This window comes from Typopeltis vanoorti, chromosome 15, assembly GCF_054136105.1.
Source record: "Typopeltis vanoorti isolate ZY-2024b chromosome 15, IOZ_Tvanoo_1.0, whole genome shotgun sequence".
In the NCBI taxonomy this organism is placed as follows: domain Eukaryota; kingdom Metazoa; phylum Arthropoda; class Arachnida; order Uropygi; family Thelyphonidae; genus Typopeltis; species Typopeltis vanoorti.
The window spans coordinates 1,895,060-1,917,884 of NC_143563.1; the positions used below are offsets into that span (position 1 = coordinate 1,895,060).

The 22,825-nt window shown below is 36.0% G+C and overlaps 1 protein-coding gene across 1 annotated transcript in view; it reads left to right on the forward strand.

Annotated features, from left to right (window-relative positions):
• LOC150098309 (uncharacterized protein C05D11.1-like) overlaps positions 1-22,825 on the forward strand; it is a 287,991-nt gene that overhangs the window by 144,278 nt on the left and 120,888 nt on the right. The window contains exon 12 of the mRNA XM_090405135.1: positions 9,570-9,703. Within this exon, the coding sequence (XP_090261261.1) occupies positions 9,570-9,703 (134 nt within the window). The remainder of the gene's footprint in view (positions 1-9,569; positions 9,704-22,825) is intronic.

A 22,825-nucleotide genomic window follows, 5' to 3' on the forward strand; every position in this document is an offset into this window, starting at 1 on the left:
GTAATGATTTCTTATGTTTATTCACTAATGCTAGAAGTATTCGAAATATGGGGAATGAAATTGTTGCTTTGCTCGTGTTTATTCTCCCCAAAATTGTTGGTATAAGTGAAACGTGGTTAGATGACGATGACATCCTGACAGGAATAGCAATGAACGGATATGATATTTTTAGTAAAGATAGACGGGGAAGAAAGGGAGGAGGAGGAGTACTGTTAATGGTGGCAGATTGCAAGGTTCAAATAGTGGTCATGGTTTTGAGGCAGTATGGTGTGAGGTAGAAGTAAACATAATGAAATATTTAGTTGGGTGTTGCTATAGACCTGGTAATATGGAGGGTAATGAGAAGGAAATGTATAAGCAAATTGGCCTAGCTAGGAAGAAACAAGTTATCATTATGGGCGACTTTAATTATAGTAATATAGACTGGAAGCAAGAGACTGCATCTGAGGGTAAAGAAAATGAAGTTTTGGAGTTTTTGAAAGACAATTACCTTAGGTAGGCAGCATGTAACGGAGGGTACATGAGGATCAAGAGTATTGGGTTTGATCATCTCATCAGATGATGCTATTATAAGTGAGGTGTCAAATCTTCCACCAGTTGGTGAGAGTGACCATGAGGTGATCACTTGCAGGGTGACCCGTCATTCGAGGATGTCTGTTAGAAAAGGATGTATGTGGAATTATAAGACTGATAATTACGAAAGGGTCAGGAAACAGCTTGTGATAATAAATTGGAAAGAGGAACTGGTTGGAAAGATTATCAATGCTGCTTGGGCCATACTCAAGAACTGTTTGATGGAGTCAATATCACAGTGTATTCCAAATTACATTATATTTACATTATACAGTGTAAAATGGATGAATCAAGAGATGAGGTATGCAATCTGGAAGAAGAAGGTATTATGGAAGAAACGTAAAATGAGTATTTATAACAACCAGTTGCATGAGAAGTACAAAGAGCAAGCGAGGAAGGTGACTAGCTTGATAAGGGTAACAAAAATGCATGAGCAGCAGTTAGCTAAAGCGGCCAAAAAAAAAATCCTAAGGAGTTTTTTTGATATGTGGCTAGTAGAAGAAAGAATGATTTGGTAGGATGGGATTGACTGACGAAAACGGAGAAATGATAACTGCTGCGGAGGAAATAGTTGAGATATTTAGTGAGCAATTTATAAAGCTATTTCATTCTTGTGAATGTGACATCATGCAAAACTTGAAAGCAGTGGGAAAGGAGGAGGAGGAGGAACTGTTGTGGGACTTGATGCTATTTCACCGCATGTTTTGAGGGAATATGCTGGAGAGTTAACAACAGCTTTTGCATATGTTTTCAACATGAGTCTCTCACTGGGTCAAGTTCCAAAAGAGTGGAAAGAGGATAAAATTGTTCCAATTCATAAAGGAGGTGATAACAGTAAGGCTTTGAATTATAGACCAGTCTGTGTGTCTGCAGTTGTGGTTAAGGCAGGGGTTGGCAACCTTTTTTGGAGTGAAAAGCCATTTTTAAAATTATATTTGTTAAAAAACAAATTATGGAGCCGCACGTTTTTTTTTCTTTTTTTTACAGTAACACATTATGATACTTGTAAAACACACGGGTGACATCTCACATGAAATTATATGATATTTTAAAATATTAAATAATAAAACAAAGATTTCCTTCTCCTTACAAAAGCATATGTATAAAATCCAATAACATACCTATTTCTTTAATTTTTTTTAATTTAAAATATCTTCTTAGTGCGACTTTTGCTGTTGAACTTCTTTGGATAGTTTCTCATATGTGGTGAATATACCATAATTTTCATTTTCAAACATGACGAAAGACTCGCATTGTTTAGTTGGTTTCTCTACTTACTTTTAATAAAATTCATATTAGAAAATATTTGCTCACACAAATATGTCGATCCGAAAATCAATAGAAGTCCAAATGCATATGTTTTTAATTGAATGTAAGTGTCCGGTAAACAATTCCACGTGTCAAATACAATCTGACCTTGCTTTTTAAGATCTTCTATTTCAGACCATTTGTGTTGTATTGCAAGGGTAGATTTTTGTCTTTCCAACTCTTCCAGGTCAGCTTTAAGATTTCTAAATTTTGAATTCCACAAATCCCTGGTTTTTCAGGTCCTCTAACTCAAGTTGAAATGCAACCTCATCAATTCCAGCAAAATGTGAAAAATTTAATTCGGCAGGATTAATTTCAAGTGGTCGCAATAAAAATGACATAGCTGCCTTGTTCTTTCTAAACTCCTCAAATCTCCCATTAAATTCAGATCGCATATTTACCACAATTTCTTTGAAAAGGGTTAAATTTATGGAATTATCAGCTTGTTCTTGTTGATATTTCTTCAACATAGAAAAACATAATAATGTGCCTTTCTCTAAATCTGTTGCAAACAAATATAACTTTTGTTCAAATGAAATCAATTCTTCTAAAAGCAAAACTGCTGTATTTCCCTTTCCCTAGTTTCTTATTTAGTGCGTTTAAATGGGAAGTCATATCCACCATAAAGTAGAATTTTTGTAACCAATGAGTATCTTCTAACTGTGCATATTCAAGATCCTTTTGTCTTAGAAACAGCTTAACCTCTCCAAGGCAGGTGGCAAATCGCATCAACACCGCACCTCTGGAAAGCCATCTTATTCTGTTATGCAAAAGAAGATCGGAATATTCGCAATTGATTTCTTTAAGAAGTTCACAAAATTTCCGATGATGTAGCGGTATTGCCATTATTTTGTTAACAATTTCTACAACCAAATCCATCACTACTGTTATCTCTTTTGGAAAAGTTTGTGCACAAAGTATCTCTTGTTGGATTATGCAGTGAAAGGAAAATACATCATGCAAAATTTGTTTTTTAAATAAAGAAACAAAACCTTTTTTTGTACCTTTCATGCTCGGCACCCTATCGGTTGAAATAGATATTATTTTGTTAATATTAATACCCTTACTTTTCAAGCAAGTGGTAACAGCAGATTCAATGTCTTCTCCACGAGTTTGTCCTGTAAGTGGCAGTATATCGAGTAATTCTTCCTGAGATCCTTGAGAGTTTATGTATCTACAAATGATTCGTCACAGGCAATGGGGAATCCTAGTGTTGAATTTAGATCTGTAACCTGCTGATTTGTTATATCTTCTGCCATTTGTATAGTTCTTTCCCTTACAATCTTAGCAGATAATGGCATGTCTTTTAATTTTGTAATTATTTCCGCTTTGTTTTTAAAATTGCAGAAAAGATATTCGAACATTTTAATAAAACATTCTTTCACATATTCGCTGTCCATAAAAGGTTTTCTTCGTTTAACAACTTCTTGAACGGCTACAAAACTAGCAATAGTTGTATTTCTTGAATCTTTTATCCATTTGGAAAATGAACATTTAGTTAGATTTACTTTGCGTTGCAACTCTTCTACTGCCTTTTTTCTTTCATCTCCCCGTGGATATGCTTTGTCAAATGTATCATGTTTATTTAGAAAATGTCTTTGTATATTTGATTTTTTATTATTTGAAAGCTTTTCATGACATATTAAACATTGGAAATCCTGCTGTATTTCCTACAAATGCATAGGTTTCGATCCATTCACTTTTAAACTCCTGATTTTCTTGTTCTATCTTTCTCTTCTTTGCTGACATTTTTCAATACTATAAAAATATTTTTATTTTGTTAATATTTAATTGAATGTTACAATATTCACATTACCTAACACAATCACCAGAAAATAAAAGCACGGCAACATCCACTACAAAACCTATACTTATTTTAACAAAGTAAGCAGATTTACATACCACACCTGCACTATATGCGAAGACAATGCCATGTTCAGACAGGCAAGCGCTACATGTGCTTGCCTAACGTGACATCATAAATGTGTCCGAGCCAACTGCTCGATCGTAGCACTACTGTAGCGATCGCCATTCGCTACAAATTAATTTCATTTGTAGCGATTAATTTTCGCTACAAAGTAGCGCTCTGCCTGGCTGATCGCGCCCAATGTAAACTGACGGTTTTTGAGTATCGACATATGGTTAGGGGTCATTTGACCTACAAAATATTTCTTTTTTACTTCTATGTTTAGATAGATCGTTTAATAACGAAAAGAGCCCCAATTATTCATTCAAAGAGCCGCAGGTTGCTGACCCCTGGGTTAAGGTATTAGAGAAATTAGTTAGGACTAAGATTCAGAATTGGGTTGACAAGAAAAATACTCTTTGGCCACCAGCATGGATTTACTAAAGAAAGATCGTACTTTAGCAATCTGCTTACTTTTTATAATAAAGTGAAAAATGCGTGGATAAGGGTGTTGCATATACAGTGGTATATTTAGATTTTGCAAAGCCGTTTGATAAATTGCTACATGACAAGCTGGTAATTAAATTGAAACGAATGGGACTGAACAGTAGATTAGTTCGTGGAATTGGAGATTGGCTGTCTGATAGATATCAGTGAGTTGTCTATGGAGGAGCGATATCCCAGAAGAGGAAAGTTACTAGTGGTGTACCTCAAGGGTCTGTTTTTGGGTCCATTGCTGTTTATTTTGTATGTAAATGATATTTGGAGAGGTCTGAATGGTGATATGCAGTTTTTTTGCAGATGATGCAAAGTTGGGCAGAGCTATCAGGAGTGGAGCGGATGCTGTAGCTTTGCGAGAGGACGTGAATACACTGGCTGAATGGGTAAATGAGTGGGGATGTCAATTCAGTGTTTCAAAGTGTAAGGTTTTGAAATTTGGGAAGCAGGGATGGGATGTAAAGTACACAATTGGTAGAAATATCTTGGAAGAGGTAGAGATGAGAGATCTGGGAGTGATTGTAGACAAGGACCTAAAATTTTGGGGGCATGTTACTAAAATTGTGAAGACAACACAGCAGACAATGGAATGATGCGGAGGACACTGACTTGTAGAAGTAAGGATGTTATGGTTCTTTTGTATAAGGCTTTGATCAGGCTACATATGGATTACTGTTCACAGATCTGGTCACCTGGTTTACAAAAAGATGAAAATGCATTGGAAAAAGTTCAGAGGCAATCGATTAAGGTAGTTTTTGGTCTCTGGAATGTAGAGTATGAAGAAAGATTGACAAAATGCAATTTGCAGAAATTGGTGGATAGAAGGAGGGGGGGAATATAATCAGGACATATAAGCTGTTAAGAGGTTATTACCAGATTAATGTCGGGGAGGTTTTGCACAGAATGGGTGAAGATAGCGGGAGAACAAGAGGTCATCCCTGGAAGCTGTAATAAGGAGGGGTGTCAGCAAGGGAGTGAAGAGCAGGTTTTTTGCATGTAGAATGGTGAATGATTGGAATGCATTGCCTGAGAGTGTGGTGAGCACAGAGACAGTGAATATATTTAAGGCATGGTATGATAAACTGTGTGTATAACAGTGGACCTCCCACAATGAGTCTTTGACTCCATGGAGGTTTTTATAATAATAATAATATGTCTTGATATAGCACATGCACTGCAGGAACCAACGCTGTTATTCAAGGCATGCTCTACAACAGCAGTAGCAACTTTATTCTCTTGTTGGGAATTGATTGGTTTGCAACCTCTGCCTGGTCTAACTCTCAGCAATCCTGTTTTTTTCAAAATGACTAATCATTCATAACAGAGCATATGGAGATAGTGAACATGTCAACATTTATTCTGTCAATGAAATTTGCTATACTACCTAAACAATTATAACAGCATTGCAATTGTTTAAGTAGTACAATTTCACAAGATAAGCACGTTGGGGCAAGGTTAATACTATTACTGTGGATGGTATTAAAAACCAGAATGAAGGGAAAAATCCCATGTCCATCTTTTTAAACCCACCTGCCAAGTGTCGTAATATGAAAATTCCATGCATTTGGAATGGCACCTGGTTTTTTTTTAAAGACATTGATTCTTCATGATGCACAATGTATTCCTGCAAAGTTTTGCAGCATTTGGATCACTGGATGACAATCCACAAAGCCTTAAAAGGGATACTTTAATTTTGATCACCCTGTATATTATAAAGTAATAAGAATTTGGAATGCAAATAAACCCACAAACAAGCCAGGATTGACACACATTATTATTGAAAGATAAACAAATTGTATTAGCTTCATCAGCAAATAATATTTAGAATCGGTAAAATCATTCAGTAAAATCTCAGAATAGTATAATATGAAAATATCCAAAGAATAGAACAAAAAGTGCCTTTCAGAGGTGGGGGGGAGGAACCTAATAACAATAAATAGTAATATAGAATAAAATATTAGAACAAGTAAACACTTTCAGATATTTGGAATGTACTCGAGTAAATGGTATAATAAATAATATTATTATTATTGACTCATTGTGGGAGGCTGATTCAACTGACAACATTTATCATACTAAATCTTAAAATTTTTAACTCTTCCTTGTTGGATCTTGAATGAAAAGATTTCCTTAAAGAAATAATTTATTCAGGATACAACAAGTTTTAGCTAAACAACAACGAAAATGCTTTTACATAGGTAAAGATACAAATTGTTTAATGAATAATATGCTAGTACTATTTTATGTAATATTACTTAAAGGTAAACGATGTCATTTTTTGTAAGAATTTATAATGGAAGAAGTATTCTTTGTAAGATATATGTTATGGCATGTAACAGAAGTTCAAAGTCCACTAACGAAAACCTCGGGTGAATTGCGTAGCCTATGGCCAATTGTCTACGTGCGGAGCAGCATGCGCACAGAATTCTACGGGAAGACGCAAATTGAAAAAAACGACATGTGCGCAAAAAGAGGGTGCCGGGCAGAAAGGTAGGGGAGTGAAGAGGGTGCCAAAGGTAGTGGTTATAAAAGGGGTTTGTCCCCCTTTTAAGAGGTTTTTCCTTTGTCTTTTGTCTGTTTTGCTCTGGATTTCCTTGTGAAGTCAGGGTGAATTTGAATTCAGGAACTTGTTGATAGCGTGTATTTATTCATGGCCATTGTTACGAGATGTCGTACGGAAGGAATCTACAAGGAAATAATCAGCAGCATTCCGAGCAAGCTTGAAGGAACTGACCGCCATATACGTCCACATGGATCGATCTGAGCCATGCTGTTTCTAGTCCACGATGGGAAAGAAAGACAGAACAACGAAGTCCAAGCCTAGCCTGTTAGACAATCATCTAGAAGAAAACCGGACATTCCGTGGGACGAAGAGGATAAAATGACAGAATGAATATACTTCCAGAAATATGGTAATATTAAAACCTTTTGTAATTTTTTGTTAAGAAAGAGAAGAATATTGTGATATAGAAGAAAAGAGATGTTATGTTTCAGAAGTCTATACTTGTAGGAAAAGGACTATAGTGAATAATGGATGGCAGTATTTTAAGTCTTAGGGCTATTTCTCAAGTAATTAATTGAATGAATTGTTGTGAGTAATGATCTATAAAGTTACCGATGTGATTGAATTAATTTGAGAGAATGTGTAGACTAGTAAGGATATTTGGAGGTTGCTAACAAAATTTTGTGCTTTGGAATTAACCTATGCTTAAATTGTTGTTTAAAATACAGTTGCTGTGCTTAACCTTTTACTTAGGATACCTATATTCCAATTGAGTTTATTCTTGTAAATGTGTAACCTTAGGAATTTAATAAATGTATCTTGAATATCTTAACCTGGTTTGTGCCTTGAATTGAATCCAGTGCACTGCTTGCTAATATCTGGATCTGAGCGGGATAGAATTATTTGACAGAGACCATGACTGAGATAAGAAGCAGTTAGTAAATTGATTAGCTTAGTATATTTTCTGAAGGTTACTCCTTGGTTAAGAGGAATTTCTAACCTAGGGATCTGGCTGGCACAGCTTGATCAAATAAACATTGCCAGAACCTGATTAGGAGGTGACTTCAGGCTGGTATTGCTTTGTTAATTATTTAATATAATTAATCATTCTAAGAAATGGCCAATTGTGTGGATAGATTTTTACTGTAGATGAGAGAGTACAGTGTTCTGATATTTGTGGGTATATAGACCATAGAACTATATAGTTAAAGTGATAACACTACACGGTGATAATATAAAATAAGTGATATAAGTAAGAGAACACAATAAAGTATAAAATAAAGAAATGTCATGACATAACACCCTTCATTAACAACATATTCCAGTAATGTGTTCCATTCACCCACAATTCTTCATTTAAAAAATTTACTTCTCACATCCATCTTCACCACACTCGTACAAACTTCCAGGGATGGCCATTGGCTCTTCCTCTCTTGCTTTCTACTTTTTTTTATAATAGCCTCTGGATTATTCTGATAAAATCCCATCAGTAACTAAAGTGTCTATCAAATCACCTCTTTTCTTTCTATCCACCAAACTCTGCAATCCACATTCCTTCAACCGCTCTCCATAGCCAACATTCCAGAGCCCTGATATTGTATTAGTCATTCATCTCTGGACCCTCTCCAATGTTTCCACATCACATTGAAAACCAGGTGACCAAATCTTAGCACAGCACATGTTAGTGTACTTCTTAGCATAGTGGCACTATGATATGCAGTCTTTGCAACTTGCAATATGCCCTCTGAACTTCAGTTTACTGTCAACCATCACTCCCAGATCTCGAGTCTCATCCACTTCTTGCAGTACAGTGCCATCAATATAGCACACATCTGTATATTTCTGCATGCCAAAATGCAATATTTAGGATTGCATTTTGGCATGCAGAATTGCACTTATTAGGATTAAAACTACACCCTTACTCATTTGTCCAAACCAAAAATCTATTCAAATCTTCCTGAAGGGAATTAACATCAGAAGTGCTATTTATAATTCTCGTCAATTTTGCATCATTAGCAAGCAAATTGAAGATCCCCAGTCAGTCCCTATGACATATAATTTACAAACAAGTTAAATAGCAGAGCCCAAGAACAGAAACCTATGGCATATCATTGGTTACCCTCCTTTTTCGAGAGACTGTTCCATCATATCCAACTTGCTGATATTGTTCAGAGTCAGTCTCCAGTCCATCTAATCAGTATACTATCCATTCCAATATTTTGCAGCTTGCACACCAGCTAATCTATCAAACACGTTTACACAAAGAAAATCATTGTATGTGATTCTCCCTTATTTAATATTACCTTAACACATCCATTACTTTATCATAAAATGCAAGTAAGTTACTAAAACAAGACCTGCCCTTTACAAATCCATGTTGACCATCATAAAAGAATTCTATGTCCATCAACCCAATCTTGTATTCTTTTTGTAACCAGTCTGTCCAACACCTTTACCAGAATTGCTGTTATATAGACTGGTCTATAATTGGAACCTTCTGTCCTAGAATAATGCTTGGGTAGTGGTACTATTTTGCTTTCTTTTCACTCCTTAGGAACCCTTCCCACTGCAAGACTTTCATCACATAACCAGGTTAATGGCATAGGTGACTGTTGTGCACATTCCTTAAGAATACGTGATGTATGTCATCCATTCCCACAGCCTTATTGACATCTAACCCAATCAGCACCTGATACATTCTTTCTAAAATTCAGTGTTTCTTATATATTTTTTTCTCATATTTACTTTGAATATGAAATACTGTTTATATATTATTTACAGAAATTATTCCACATGAGGAAATTGTGAAACAGCTAGATAATGATACTGTATCTTGTTCCACTGGCTTATCCCTGGATTCCATAGGATCACTTTTGACTGGAAGTTTTGCCCAAGTCGCAGCACTCAGTTTAAAGGTAAATAAAAAAAAAATCTTTTTTTTTTATTGTTAGTATTCAAACTATATTATCTGAAAGTGAACTGGGGATAACATTGCCAACTTTACTTTTATTAAAATAAATGAGTAGTAGCATTTAAAATGTTGTATGATATTTCAAAAGAAATTATTATTATTACATTAGCCTCCATGGAGTCTAATGTAGACCATTCATATTGAACCTTAAAATCATTTGCAATGCACTCGGGCATTGCATTCCACTCATCAACCATTCTCCGTGCAAAAATTCTACTTCTAACATCCTTCTTCACCACATCTTTACACAACTTCCAGGGATGGAATCTCGTTCTTCCCATCTTATCCTCTACTCTGTTTATAATTTCACCTGTATTTATCTTTTGATCTTCTCACAGTTTCCTTTCGTAACTTCTAGGAATGGCCCCTTGTCTTGTCATCACTCCTTCCCTCTGTTCAACCAAGCGAAAGAACTCCCCAGTGTCAACCCTGTAACCACCTCCCAACAGTTTAAAAGTCTCAATCATACACCCTCCTTCTTCTATCCACTAAACTCTGCAGTCTACATTTTCTCAGCCGATCCTCATAACTAACATTGTACAGTCCTGAAACCATCTTTGTTATCTGCCTTTGTACCCTTTCCACAATTAATTTATCCCCATCAAATCCTGGAGACCAAATCTGAGAAAACAATAGGCTAAGAGTGGTCTGATCAGAACCTTATACAACGGAATGATAACCCTTTTATCTCTGCAGGTCAATGTCATTCTCATTATTACAGCAGTCCTCTGTGTTACCTTCACCACCTTTGCAATATGTCTCCTAAATTTCAGGTTTCTATCAGTCATCAACCCCAGATCTCCTGTCTCTCCTACTTCCTTCAGTATAGCTCCTCCCATAGAGTATGCATTGTCCCATCAATGTGTCCCAAACCTCACGACCTTACATTTTGCTGCATTAAACCGATACCCCCCAATTCATTTCCCCCATCTGTCTAGCTTATTCAAATCCTCTTTGTAGGGCTACCACATCTGCACTATTACTAATAACCCTTCCCAGCTCTGCAAACAACTGAATATCTCCCTGCAATCCACTGATAATGTCATTGATATAAAGGTTAAACAATATAGGTCCTAGTACTGAGCCTTGTGGACCCCACTTGTAACCCTCTGCCTCCTTGAAACTGCCCCAACATAAACAACTCTCTCTGTTACCTATCGGACAGCCAATCCTGAATCCAGTTGACCAACCTGACATCCAGGTTATGTCCTGGAACTTAAATATCAGCTTATCATGTGGCACCCTGTCATATGCTTTCACTAAGTCCTAGAAAATGGCAGTATATGCCTTTCCCTCATCTACTGCTCTTATAACTTTATTATAAAAGGCTAGCATATTGCTAAAACAAAAGTGCCCTTTCACAAATCCATGTTGACTCTCACAGATAACATTACCCTCATCTGCCCAGTGCTGTATACGGTCCCTCACTTATTCCTCCAAGATCTTAACAACTACTGATGACACACAAACTGGCCTATAATTAGACACTTCCAGTCTGTTACCACCCTTATGCAATGGCACTATCTTACCTTCCTTCCATTCCCTGGTCACCTTTCCCACAGCCAGACTTTCATTGAAAAGCCAGGTCAGAGGTGTTGTCAGTTCTTTAGCACATTCTCTTGAAACTCGTGATGAAATACCATCCAGAGTACTCAACATTTGGAACACACTCTCCTCCTGCACCCCTAAACCTCGAACCTGCCCTATCCATCTAGTATTACAATTTACTCCTCCAGGATGAAATAATCCAATAAAGTGTTCATTGATCAATTCCGCTATGTCATCGGCATCAGTCACTCCATTCCCATTTTTATCACAATGTCATTCTTCTACAGTCATTTCTCCTCCTACTAGCCACATAGCTAAAAAATTCCCTAGGATTTTCTTTGGATCTTAGGGCCAATCTCTTCTCATATTCCAGTTTCGCCTTCCTTACCATACTAGTCACTCTCCTGGCCTGTGTCTTATATTCTTCATGCAACTTCTCTTCGCCTGTCTCCTTATATCGCTTCCATATCCTCTTTTTTGCATGCAGTTCCTGTTTAATATTGTTTGTCATCCACTTTACTCCAAATTGTGTCCTCTTCACTCGTGGAATACAGCTTACTATTGCTGCTAACAAATATTACTTCACAATTTTCCAAGCACTAATGATATCACGTCCTTCCAATTCTTCCCTCCATGAAACTTCCCGAAGTTGACGTCTAAGACTATTATAATCACCTGCTTTATAATTCCACATAAGTTCCCGTCTCTTTGATACTCCTGCTGTCTATTCATTTTCCAAGTCAAAACCATATGGTCACTCTCTCCAACTGGTGGGAGAGATGTCATCTCAGATATTATAAACTCTTCTGATGCTATGATCTAATCCAAAACTCTTGAACCTCTTGTTCCTTCTATTACATGTTGCCTAAGACATTTGTCCCTGAAGAATTCTAGAAATTCCATTCCCTTATTGCTACATGCATTTTCCTCTTCCCAATTTATACTGCTGTACTTAAAATCTCCCATAACAATCGTTCTTCTTCACCTTGATTAAAATGGTTATTTCTAGCCGATTGATCATCATCAGATCCTAGAGATCTAGATAAGTAATCAGCTACTATATTTCTTTTTCCTGGAATATAAGCCACATCAATATTATATTCCTGTAGTTCTAGTGCACACCTAATTATACGTTGATTTTTATCCTTCATAGTACTTAGGAATGACAGAGGCTGGTGATCAGATCTTATTTTAATAGGTTGTCCTAACAATAAGTATCTAAATTTTCTCAGTGAAAAAATTATTGCTAGTGCTTCCTTCTCTATGGTTGAATAATTCAATTCTGGACAATTTTCTACTAATAAAAGCTACTGACTTAAAATCTTCTCTTTCTTTTTGTTCTAATACAGCAGCAATGCAATCATTTGAAACATCAGCAGAAAGATAAAATACTTCACCAAACTTAGGGTAAATGAGAACTAGTTAATGCCAGTTTTAGTTTGTCAGATGCTTCACCCCAATCGAATTTAACACCTTTCCCTGTCAAGCACACTATGGGTCTCAATAGCTGTGAACAATTAGGAATAAATTTCCTATAGAAATTTAACATACCAATGAATCTGTGAACTTGCCTAACTGTTTTAGGAGGTTTAGCTGATGATATGCCTTCTACATTTGACTGAGTTGGCATAATTCCTTTTCTACTGATTTTATGACCTAAATACTCAACTTCTTTTAAGAAAAATTGGCATTTAGAGCACTTTAAAGATAGATTTACCTCATCTAATCTCTTTAAGACATTCCATAGATTTTTAGAATGGGTATCTATATTCCTAGAATAAATTAGAAGATCATCCTGAAAACAGATGACTCCATTTCCCAACATATCTGATTAAAGACTGGAATGACATAGTAGAATTTCTTGTACCTTGTGGTAATCAACATATTTGATATTTCTGCCATTTAGTAGTAAATGCGAAGTATTTTCTGTCTTCTTTCTTCAAAGGAATCTGAAAGTAGCCAGAATTTAAATCCAGTTTTGTAAAATATTGTGCTCCTTCCAAACAGATCAATAATTCCTCAATTTTACACAGAGGGAAATCAATAGGCTTTGTAACCTTATTGATGGCTCTCAAGTCTAAGACAAACCTCAGGCTTCCATTTGGTTTTTCAGTTAAGATGAATGGACTGTTCCACCGAGAATTTGACTTCTCAATTATTCCTGCCTTTTCATATTCCTGCAGTAGTTTCTGGCAACGCTCCATATATTTCAGTGGTGGAGTCTGATATTGCCTAATGTAAATAGGAGATTGAGTACAAATCTGCACTGAGTGCTCTACTGCATTAGTGCAAGACATTGAAACAATATCCTCTGTGAAAACATCAGAGAAAAATTCAAAGGCAGGTTTAAAGAATTTCAGAATTCTATTCCTTTCTTCACTGGTATTTGCTGATTTCATTGAATTCTGCACTAAGTTCTCTTTTAATTCCTCAATATTTTCCTTCTCATCTTTCTTTAGGATCTCAATATCAGGGTGTTTAAAATCTTCAGGAGACTGCTCTAATTTTCCATTGTCACCTGATTTCCTGTCCAAATGGCATTCTAGTCCACACAAGGACACTGTATTATCAACAAAATTACATGCATAGCCATGACGTTTCAGAAAATCAATTCCAAATATTACTTGTACATTTGGATTTGAGGATTCCGGAAGAACTATTAATGGACGACAAACTTTCAGTGGAAAACAAGGAATTGAAATAAAAACATTGATTTGCTTATCAGCTGAAATTTCTGATTCAAATATACCCTTTAATTTAATTGGACAACTTAAAACTGAAATGTCATTTGGAATTAGAGATTTAATTTTGTTAAACAAACTATAAGAAATGAGTGAAATATGTGCACCAGTGTCAAGTAAGATTTCACAAGGCACATTTTCAATAAATCCTTGTAGAACTGTCAAAGGATTACCTCCATTAGCATAAGGAGCTAATGATACATCAAATTCTCTTTTAGGGTTGGAGCTGTCTTTAGCTTTACCCATGTCTAATGAGTAGTTTGACATTTCTGTCCTTGCCAGTATGATATTGGAATAATAACTATTTCCAGATTTTTCTTTATTCTCTGATTTCTTATGTTGAAAACAAGGTTTTTCCTTAACATAAGTCTTTAGCAAAATGACCAGGTTTATTGCATCTAAAGCATTTTGGAATATATCTCCTTTGAGATGTTTTATTCCTATCAATACCATCAGATTTACAAGAGAAAGATTGAGTATTTGTAAGATTATTGGATATTGTTAAATCAGATATCACTTAAACAGAAGTTCCTGTGCTTTTACTATTGGTCTCTGTTGTATTTCTTCACTAAGAAATGTTTTCAGTTCCCACCATAATGTATAACATCATACATCTCCTGTGAGATGGGTTTTACATTATGGAAAATACTATTCTTAGTATTTTCCATAATGATCAGAACTTTCTCCGCCTTTGCAACGAGTTGCCCTAGTTTGTACTATATGCTTTAGCTTATGTCGCCGATACGTTTATAGTTACTATATTCAGCATGAAACGCTTTGATTCCGATCTTTCAGTTTCTTATTCGGTTTTAAAACAATGTGGGATTTAATATCCTCTTAATTTAAATAATGTTTTACATCATTGAAATGAAGCCTATTGGCTCTTTACTTTAAATAATTTATGGGTGCACCTTTTTGACAACTCGTATAGCAGACTATATAAGTTCTTTTCGCTATACCCTTAGTATTATACTTTGGTCTAGCTACTCACTGATGAGATCTCAATAAAGATCGAAACCGGTCTGGGTAGTGACCTTCCACCATAATCTATAACATCATACATCTCCTAGGAGATGGGTTTTACATTATGGAAAATACTAAGAATAGCAATCAGAACTTTCTCCACCTTTGCAACGAGTTGCCCTAGTTTGTACTACGTGCTTTAGCTTACGCTAGTAGTTGCCGATACATTTATAGTTATTATATTCGGCATGAAACTCTTTGATTCCGATCTTTGAGTTTCTTATTCGGTTTTAAAACAATGTGGGATTTAATATCCCCTTAATTTAAATAATGTTTTCAGTTCCTCTAATTTTCCTGAATCATGTGATTTTACTTTGGATTCAGATTCTGGAATATCTTCAGTGAAATTCACAGAAATTTCTTTAGACTCTTTCTTAGCACCTTTTAATTTTTGAAACCTTCCTTCTCTCACTTTATCTTTAGCCACAATGCTAGGAGAATGAGGTTCATTATACTGGAAAGAATTTACCTGTTTATTATTTGCAGAATGAAAGATATCTCTAAATCTCTCTTCCTTTTCCTTAACAATTTCAAAACACTGTTCAAGATTTTTAACCTTTTTCTTGTATGCTGTTTCTTTCAAATTATGTTTAAGGCCAAGCCTAAATTGATTAAACAGCAACCATTCCAAAGAGGATTTCTCTTCAGATGAAACATTAAATTTATGAGCAATGCTCCAAAGTCTATGAGAATACTTTGAAACAGATTCATTACTACCTTGAATGCACTGATGAATTTTCCAAATGTTAGGCCCTAATTCTCTTACACTTTCTGATATTAAAAAATTCTGATATTAAATGTGGCATAACTGTCAGTGTCTCTCAGTAAAGGAGATGTGGTTAAGAATGTTTTGGCTTTGCCCAATAATTTATTACGAAGTATAATCAACAAATGAAAATCTGACCATTTTCTCTAATTTTTTCTTCATATCCAAAAAATGTTTCTATGCTTTCACTACTATCTCCTGAGAAAAGAAGTTATTACTAAAGTTGGATTAATTAACCTAAAAAATTCCTCATCTTTAATTAAAGAAACTTCACTACCAGAATTACTGTCTCCTGTAGCCATTTTACTTGAGTCAAGATTTATTTTCTCGATTCTAAAATAGTTAAGTCATAACCAATCCTGTCATCGACTGCGCCATTGTTAATAATTAGGAGATTTTTAATTAATATTATTTTAATCCTTTTATTAATCCTGTCGATCGACTGTGGCATTGTTAAATGAAAGAGACATTATTATATTTAGAGATGTTTATATAGAGTTAAGTAAGTCAGGGGAATGTGAAAATACCTCTAATTTAGTTAATAAGGATAAGGAATCTCAGAAACCTGTAAAATCTCAGATACCTGTAGAATTTGATTCTGATAAGTGATGATTCTGTAGATTTAGGGCATAATTCAAGTAGTTTAAATGAAATATTTGACAAATATAGAAATGAGATTTGTAAGTATAGTAAATTGGAAGAAGAAAATTCCGAATTGTCTCTAGCATCAGATGATTCTGAAACTAGTGATTTCGAGAGTGTAAATAATGATAAGCATGAATCACGTTATTATTTAAGATCTAGGAATAAGCATTAAAAGTTTTAGATATATGTTAAATATTTAAAAAAATTTTTTTTTAAAAAATTTTCAGAGAAAGATGAAACTGATGTAAAAATAATCACAATTAAAAATTCTGAATATTTTTATGTATTGTTTATGTTAGAATGTTTATTAGTTTTAGTTTCATAACACGCATTGTCGGCACTTGCGATGTGCCTGTTATTGAAATTGTTTTATCAGAAATGATATGTAAAGCAGTTAAAAATTTATGTACTTGCCAGATTTGATATTTATATTACTTACAGGAATTTTATTGTATTTTAAAAATATTAAGTTTTGTGTTTTTATGAAGACATTCTCTTGTCGCTAACCTAGACAACGTGTCAGCCATTATACCTAACTTCTTGCTTGCCAGTTTCATGGAGTGCGCATACTCGCCAAGAATTTCGTCCTAGTCACTAGGACGAAAATATATGTGAAAATATATTCTTCATATATGTGAATATATATGAAGAATATATTTCGTCCTAGTCACTAGGACATCTACGGGGATTACAAAAACAATTAATGTAACATATAGTTGTGTTTGAAGATGTAAGGCTTGTGTTCGTCTAGACGGATGGATGCTGATCTGCCTGTCTGTCCAAAGATCAGCTTAAGATCAGCTCCCTCCTCTCTCCAGGAGAGAGGAGGGAGCTGATCTTTTGTAGAACGGATAAGGGTAGCAAGTTTGCGGTGGGGCTTATAGTAATACAATACATAGGGCACATTTCTATATGGAAGATTTCGAAAAACGAGCCATAGACTCAGCCCCACTCAAACCTTCTATCTGGCTAAGATATGTAGATGATGTGTTCTCTATTTGGCCTCATGGCCCAGACACGTTAGACTCCTTCCTCAGTCATCTCAATAGTCTACATCCAAGAATCCAGTTCACTATGGAAAAGGAAAAGAACAATTGTTTACCCTTCCTAGACACCTTAGTCACACGCCTGCCTAATGATACACTTACCTTCACCGTATACAGAAAACCCCCCACACACACACAGGCAGATACATTCACAAACTCTTCCACCACCACCCCTCTCAACAATATGGCATTATTAAAACTCTGACCAACAGAGCCCACAACCGCCCTCACTACTGAGCTTAACCACATACACAGCACTTTCCTCTCCAATGGCTACAGCGATCACAGTATCAAAAAAATAATCAACTCCTCCCCCATTCCCCGTCCTTCTCGTCAACAAGATTTTAAAAATGCCATCACCATACCCTACATCCGTGGCACATCTGAAAAATAGCCAAGATACTAAAACAGTACAACCTACACACAGCATATAAGCCCCACCGCAAACTTGCTACCCTTATCCATTCTACGAAAGATCAGCTTCCTCCTCTCTCTCTGCCTGGAGTTTACAAAGTACCCTGTTCCTGTAAGCTATTTATGTTCCAAAGGAATATTCGAGAAAACTCTGATTAGGAAGTTTCATCTGTCTTAAGGACACCAGATCTAACTATTATTTTTACTAAAAAGAGACAGAATTTAGTTAGGAAGAATTAATGTGTGCTACATAAGTGATGATAAAGGATCCTATGAAAATGAAGAATAAAGTCATATATCTTCGAAAATGGACTTTGACAGAGAAAGAAACTGGCTATAAACCTTTTGTCATTGTGAAAACAAAGTGTTTAGTCTAGTCTTAAGTGTAAGTTCATTTTTTAAAAGGCATTGGATCCAATTACATTTTTAGTTATGTAATATTTGTTTGTTTTTTTTTGGTGGTGCTTAAGGGTCAAAGCAGTATAACTGAGAGGAGACTTCCACATAGCCTTTAAAAGAATGCGGAGAACCGACCAGGGCTTCTGATCTAATGTCCAATCCTCACCTTCTCGTGACGCACCCTGTTGGGTATCTACCTGGATACTGAACGAACAAGGATGGGCTGGCAATTTGGGATTTAGCCGACCAAATTGTATTCATATTGGCCAAAATACAAAATGATGGTACAACATGACAAAATGTCATGCTGGCTGGGGTGTCGCCCAGTTAAACAAAGCCGCCCGTTGTTTTCGCCAGGAAACCAGGGCAAACAGCGAAAAGTCGGCTACTGGAACAAATCTGAAAACACACCCCAACTGAACATCACCAGAGTTAAAGATCAGTACTATCAACATAAGAAGCCTGAATGGCAAAGAAATGGAGCTAGCAGAGGAATTAGATAAGTACCAGATCGACATAATAGGGGTGACTGAAACAAAAAAAAAAAACTGTTGAGATCTTTCTGAGCAATAAATACAAAATGTTATATTCAGGCAATGACAATCAAGGAAAAGAATGAGTAGCCATAGTATTCAACACAAAATACGAGGCTCATCCTCTTGATGATTTGGGCAAATATCAGAATGGGGAACTGGACAATGAGACTTATTTGTGCCTATGGTCCCACAGAATGTTCTACTGTGCTGTGCTGTCACTACTGACACAATGAAAAAGGAAAAGTTGGTCTTTGTTGGGGATCTAAATAGCAGAGTAGGAAGTAATTGTCAGACATACAAAAATGTTTTGGGAAAATTTGGAGAAAAGAGCACAGCTAATAATAATGGCAAATACCTGTTGGATTTCTGCTCAGGACATGGACTGGTTATTACTAACACCATGTTCCAACATAAAAATGTGCACAAATTCACATGGAGAGAAGAGGCAAGGAATAAGAAAAGTCTCATTGTGACTATGTTATTGTTGATAGTGATGTTTTCTCACTGGTGCAGGACACCAGAGTATACAGAGGATTTCAAATTGGAAGCGATCACTATTTAGTCTTGAGCGGGATAAAATTGAATTTCATATTGAAAAGAATGACATGTAAGAAAGTTTTAAAGCTAATAAAGTTGAGCAGCTCTCAGATGTGAACTGTAGACTAAAATACACAAAGATTATTGAAGAAAAAATGAAAGAGTTTGAAAACAGAAACCAAACCTTGGAGATTCAGTGGCAAGCCTTGAAGAAAACCCTGATTGATTCAGCCATAGAGGCATGTGGTGAAGTTGTCTGCAAGGATAGAAAAATTAGAACTCCATGGTTGACACAGGAAGTTAAAGAGGCAGTGAAGGAAAAGAAGAAAGCATATGAAAAGTTCCTGGCAAATAAGTCAGCTTGTGCTCTTAAAGAATTCAGAGACAAATATGAGAAAGCTAAACAGTGCGTAAAACTAGCTAAACGAAAGTCATGGGAGGATTTTGGCAAGAACATAGAAAATAAATATCAAGGTGGCAGAATATTCTGGAGGTTGTTGAAGCTTAGGAATGAAGGAAAGAGTGCAGTAAAAGGAGTTAGAGATGATAAATGTGAAATGAAAATGGGAGAAAAAGATATCCTTGAAGTATGGAGTAATTACTTTGAAAATTTGCTAAATGAAACAAGCAGTGATGACAGCGCAGTGATAAAAAAAAACACTCAACAGCTATGCAGTCAGGAATTCATATCCATACTTGAAGTAGAAAAAGCCATCAAAGGCTTGAAATGTGGAAAGACAGCAGGAGTAGATGATAATCGACCAGAAATGCTGAAGTATGGTGGTATAAGAGTCTTACAGTGGCTGCACTGCATAGTTCAGAAAGCATGGACAGAGGAATGAATTCCCGATGATTGGAGTAGAGCTCTCATAGTACCCATATATAAAAAGGGAAATAAAACTGAATGTGAGAATTACAGAGGTATTTCCCTACTGAGTGTTCCTGGCAAGATCTATGCAAGTATACTTGAGAAACGGTTGAGAAGAATTGTGGAAGTAAAGCTTGGTGAAGAACCAGCTAGATTCAGGCCAGATAGAGGCTGTCAGTATCAGATCTTCACTTTATGACAAATAGTCGAGAAAGCATGGGAATATAACAAAGATCTGTATTTAAGTTTTGTCGATTTGGAAAAGGCATATGACAAGGTGCCAAGAGAGAAGCTATTCAATACGCTGCAGTGTTATGGTGTCAGTGGTGCATAGCTGTTGAGTGTTTTTTTTATCACTGCGCTGTCATCACTGCTTGTTTCATTTAGCAAATTTTCAAAGTAATTACTCCATATCCTTGTCACCTTGTCATATGCCTTTTCCAAATCGACAAAACTTAAATACAGATCTTCTTTATATTCCCATGCTTTCTCGACTATTTGTCATAAAGTGAAGATCTGATACTGACAGCCTCTATCTGGCCTGAATCCAGCTGGTTCTTCACCAAACGCGCAGTGATAAAAAAAACACTCAACAGCTATGCAGTCAGGAATACATATCCATACTTGAAGCAGAAAAAGCCATCAAAGGCTTGAAATGTGGAAAGACAGCAGGAGTAGATGATAATCGACCAGAAATGCTGAAGTATGTTGGTATAAGAGTCTTACAGTGGCTGCACTGCATAGTTCAGAAAGCATGGACAGAGGAATGAATTCCCGATGATTGGAGTAGAGCTCTCATAGTACCCATATATAAAAAGGGAAATAAAACTGAATGTGAGAATTACAGAGGTATTTCCCTACTGAGTGTTCCTGGCAAGATCTATGCAAGTATACTTGAGAAACGGTTGAGAAGAATTGTGGAAGTAAAGCTTGGTGAAGAACCAGCTGGATTCAGGCCAGATAGAGGCTGTCAGTATCAGATCTTCACTTTATGACAAATAGTCGAGAAAGCATGGGAATATAACAAAGATCTGTATTTAAGTTTTGTCGATTTGGAAAAGGCATATGACAAGGTGCCAAGAGGGAAGCTATTCAATACGCTGCAGTGTTATGGTGTCAGTGGGACATTATATCAAGCAATACTAAGTCTTTATTTGAGTTGTAAGTCAGCAGTTAGAATTGAAGGAAGTAAAGGAAGTTGGTTTAATGTTAAATCTGGTGTGAGACAAGAATGTACATTATTCACTGTGTTATGTAGGAATGTGGTATTAAACATGATATCAGAATTGGTGATTTTAATGTCAGCTCTTTGCTTTATGCGGACGATGTTATACTTCTAAATAAATCCGCTACAAGTCTGCAAGATTCTCTGACTAAATTGAATAACTGTTGTAATAGATAGGGTATGAAGGTCAGCAATAAAAAGACAAAGACAGTGAAAATAGGCAGAATCATTGAAAATGTCAACTGTGTTGTGAATGGAAAACCTGTGGAACAAGTAAAACATTTCAGCTACTTAGGCATAAATATGGAAATAGACAACAGAATCAACAAATGCATTAAGGGATTGGCCACTACCCAGACTAGTTTCGACCTTTATTGAGGTCTCTTCAGTGGGAGCCAGGCCCTGAGTTGGAGATACTAGGCAGAAGCAGTAGCAAGGTCATCTTTACATATAGGAGTTATCAAAAGGTTTGCCACCTTTTTTTTTTTTTTATTAAATTACTCTGGATTTAGAGAAAGATGTTGGAAGTTTATTTTTCACTAGGTTAGACTTATTACTTTATCCCAGTGAGAGCAAACAAAGTTTACGCCTGAAAATATCTTCAGGACTGAATATAGTGTTGTACTATCTTACCTGGGTAAGTAGTACAACACCAGGCAACTCGTAGCAAAGGTGGGGCAAGCTACCAACACAAAGATGACCTTGCTACTGCTTCTGCCTGGTATCTCCAACTCTGGGCCTGGCTCCCACTGAAGAGACCTCAATAAAGGTCAAAACTAGTGTCGGTAGTGGCCAATCCCTTAATGCATAACAGTATACATATCCACAATGAGATGTGTTTTGCATTATGGGAGATACTGGGATAGGAGTGTTGGTAGCTTGCTCCACCTTTGCTACAAGTTGCCTGGTGTTGTACTACTTACCTAGGTAAGATAGTACAACACTATATTCAGTCCTTAAGATATTTTCAATCGCAAACTTTGTTTGCTCTCACTGGGATAAAGAATTAAACTAAATTTATCATCAGAATGAACAAAGCTGGTATGTAGGAAGTCAATTGAATAAATTCATATGGAATAAGAGAGAAATTAGTCAAAATACTAAATTAGCTGTATACAAGACAGTGTTCAAACCAGTTTTAACTTATGGATGTGAGAGCTGGGTCAGAAGTAAAACACTTGACCAAAGACTAGAGACGACAGATACGAGAGTCCTGAGAAAGATTAGAGGCGTGAACAGATGGCATCAATGGCAATATCATATTAAAAACGAGAATATTAGGAAAGAACTTGACATTGTCAGCATTGAGGAATGCATT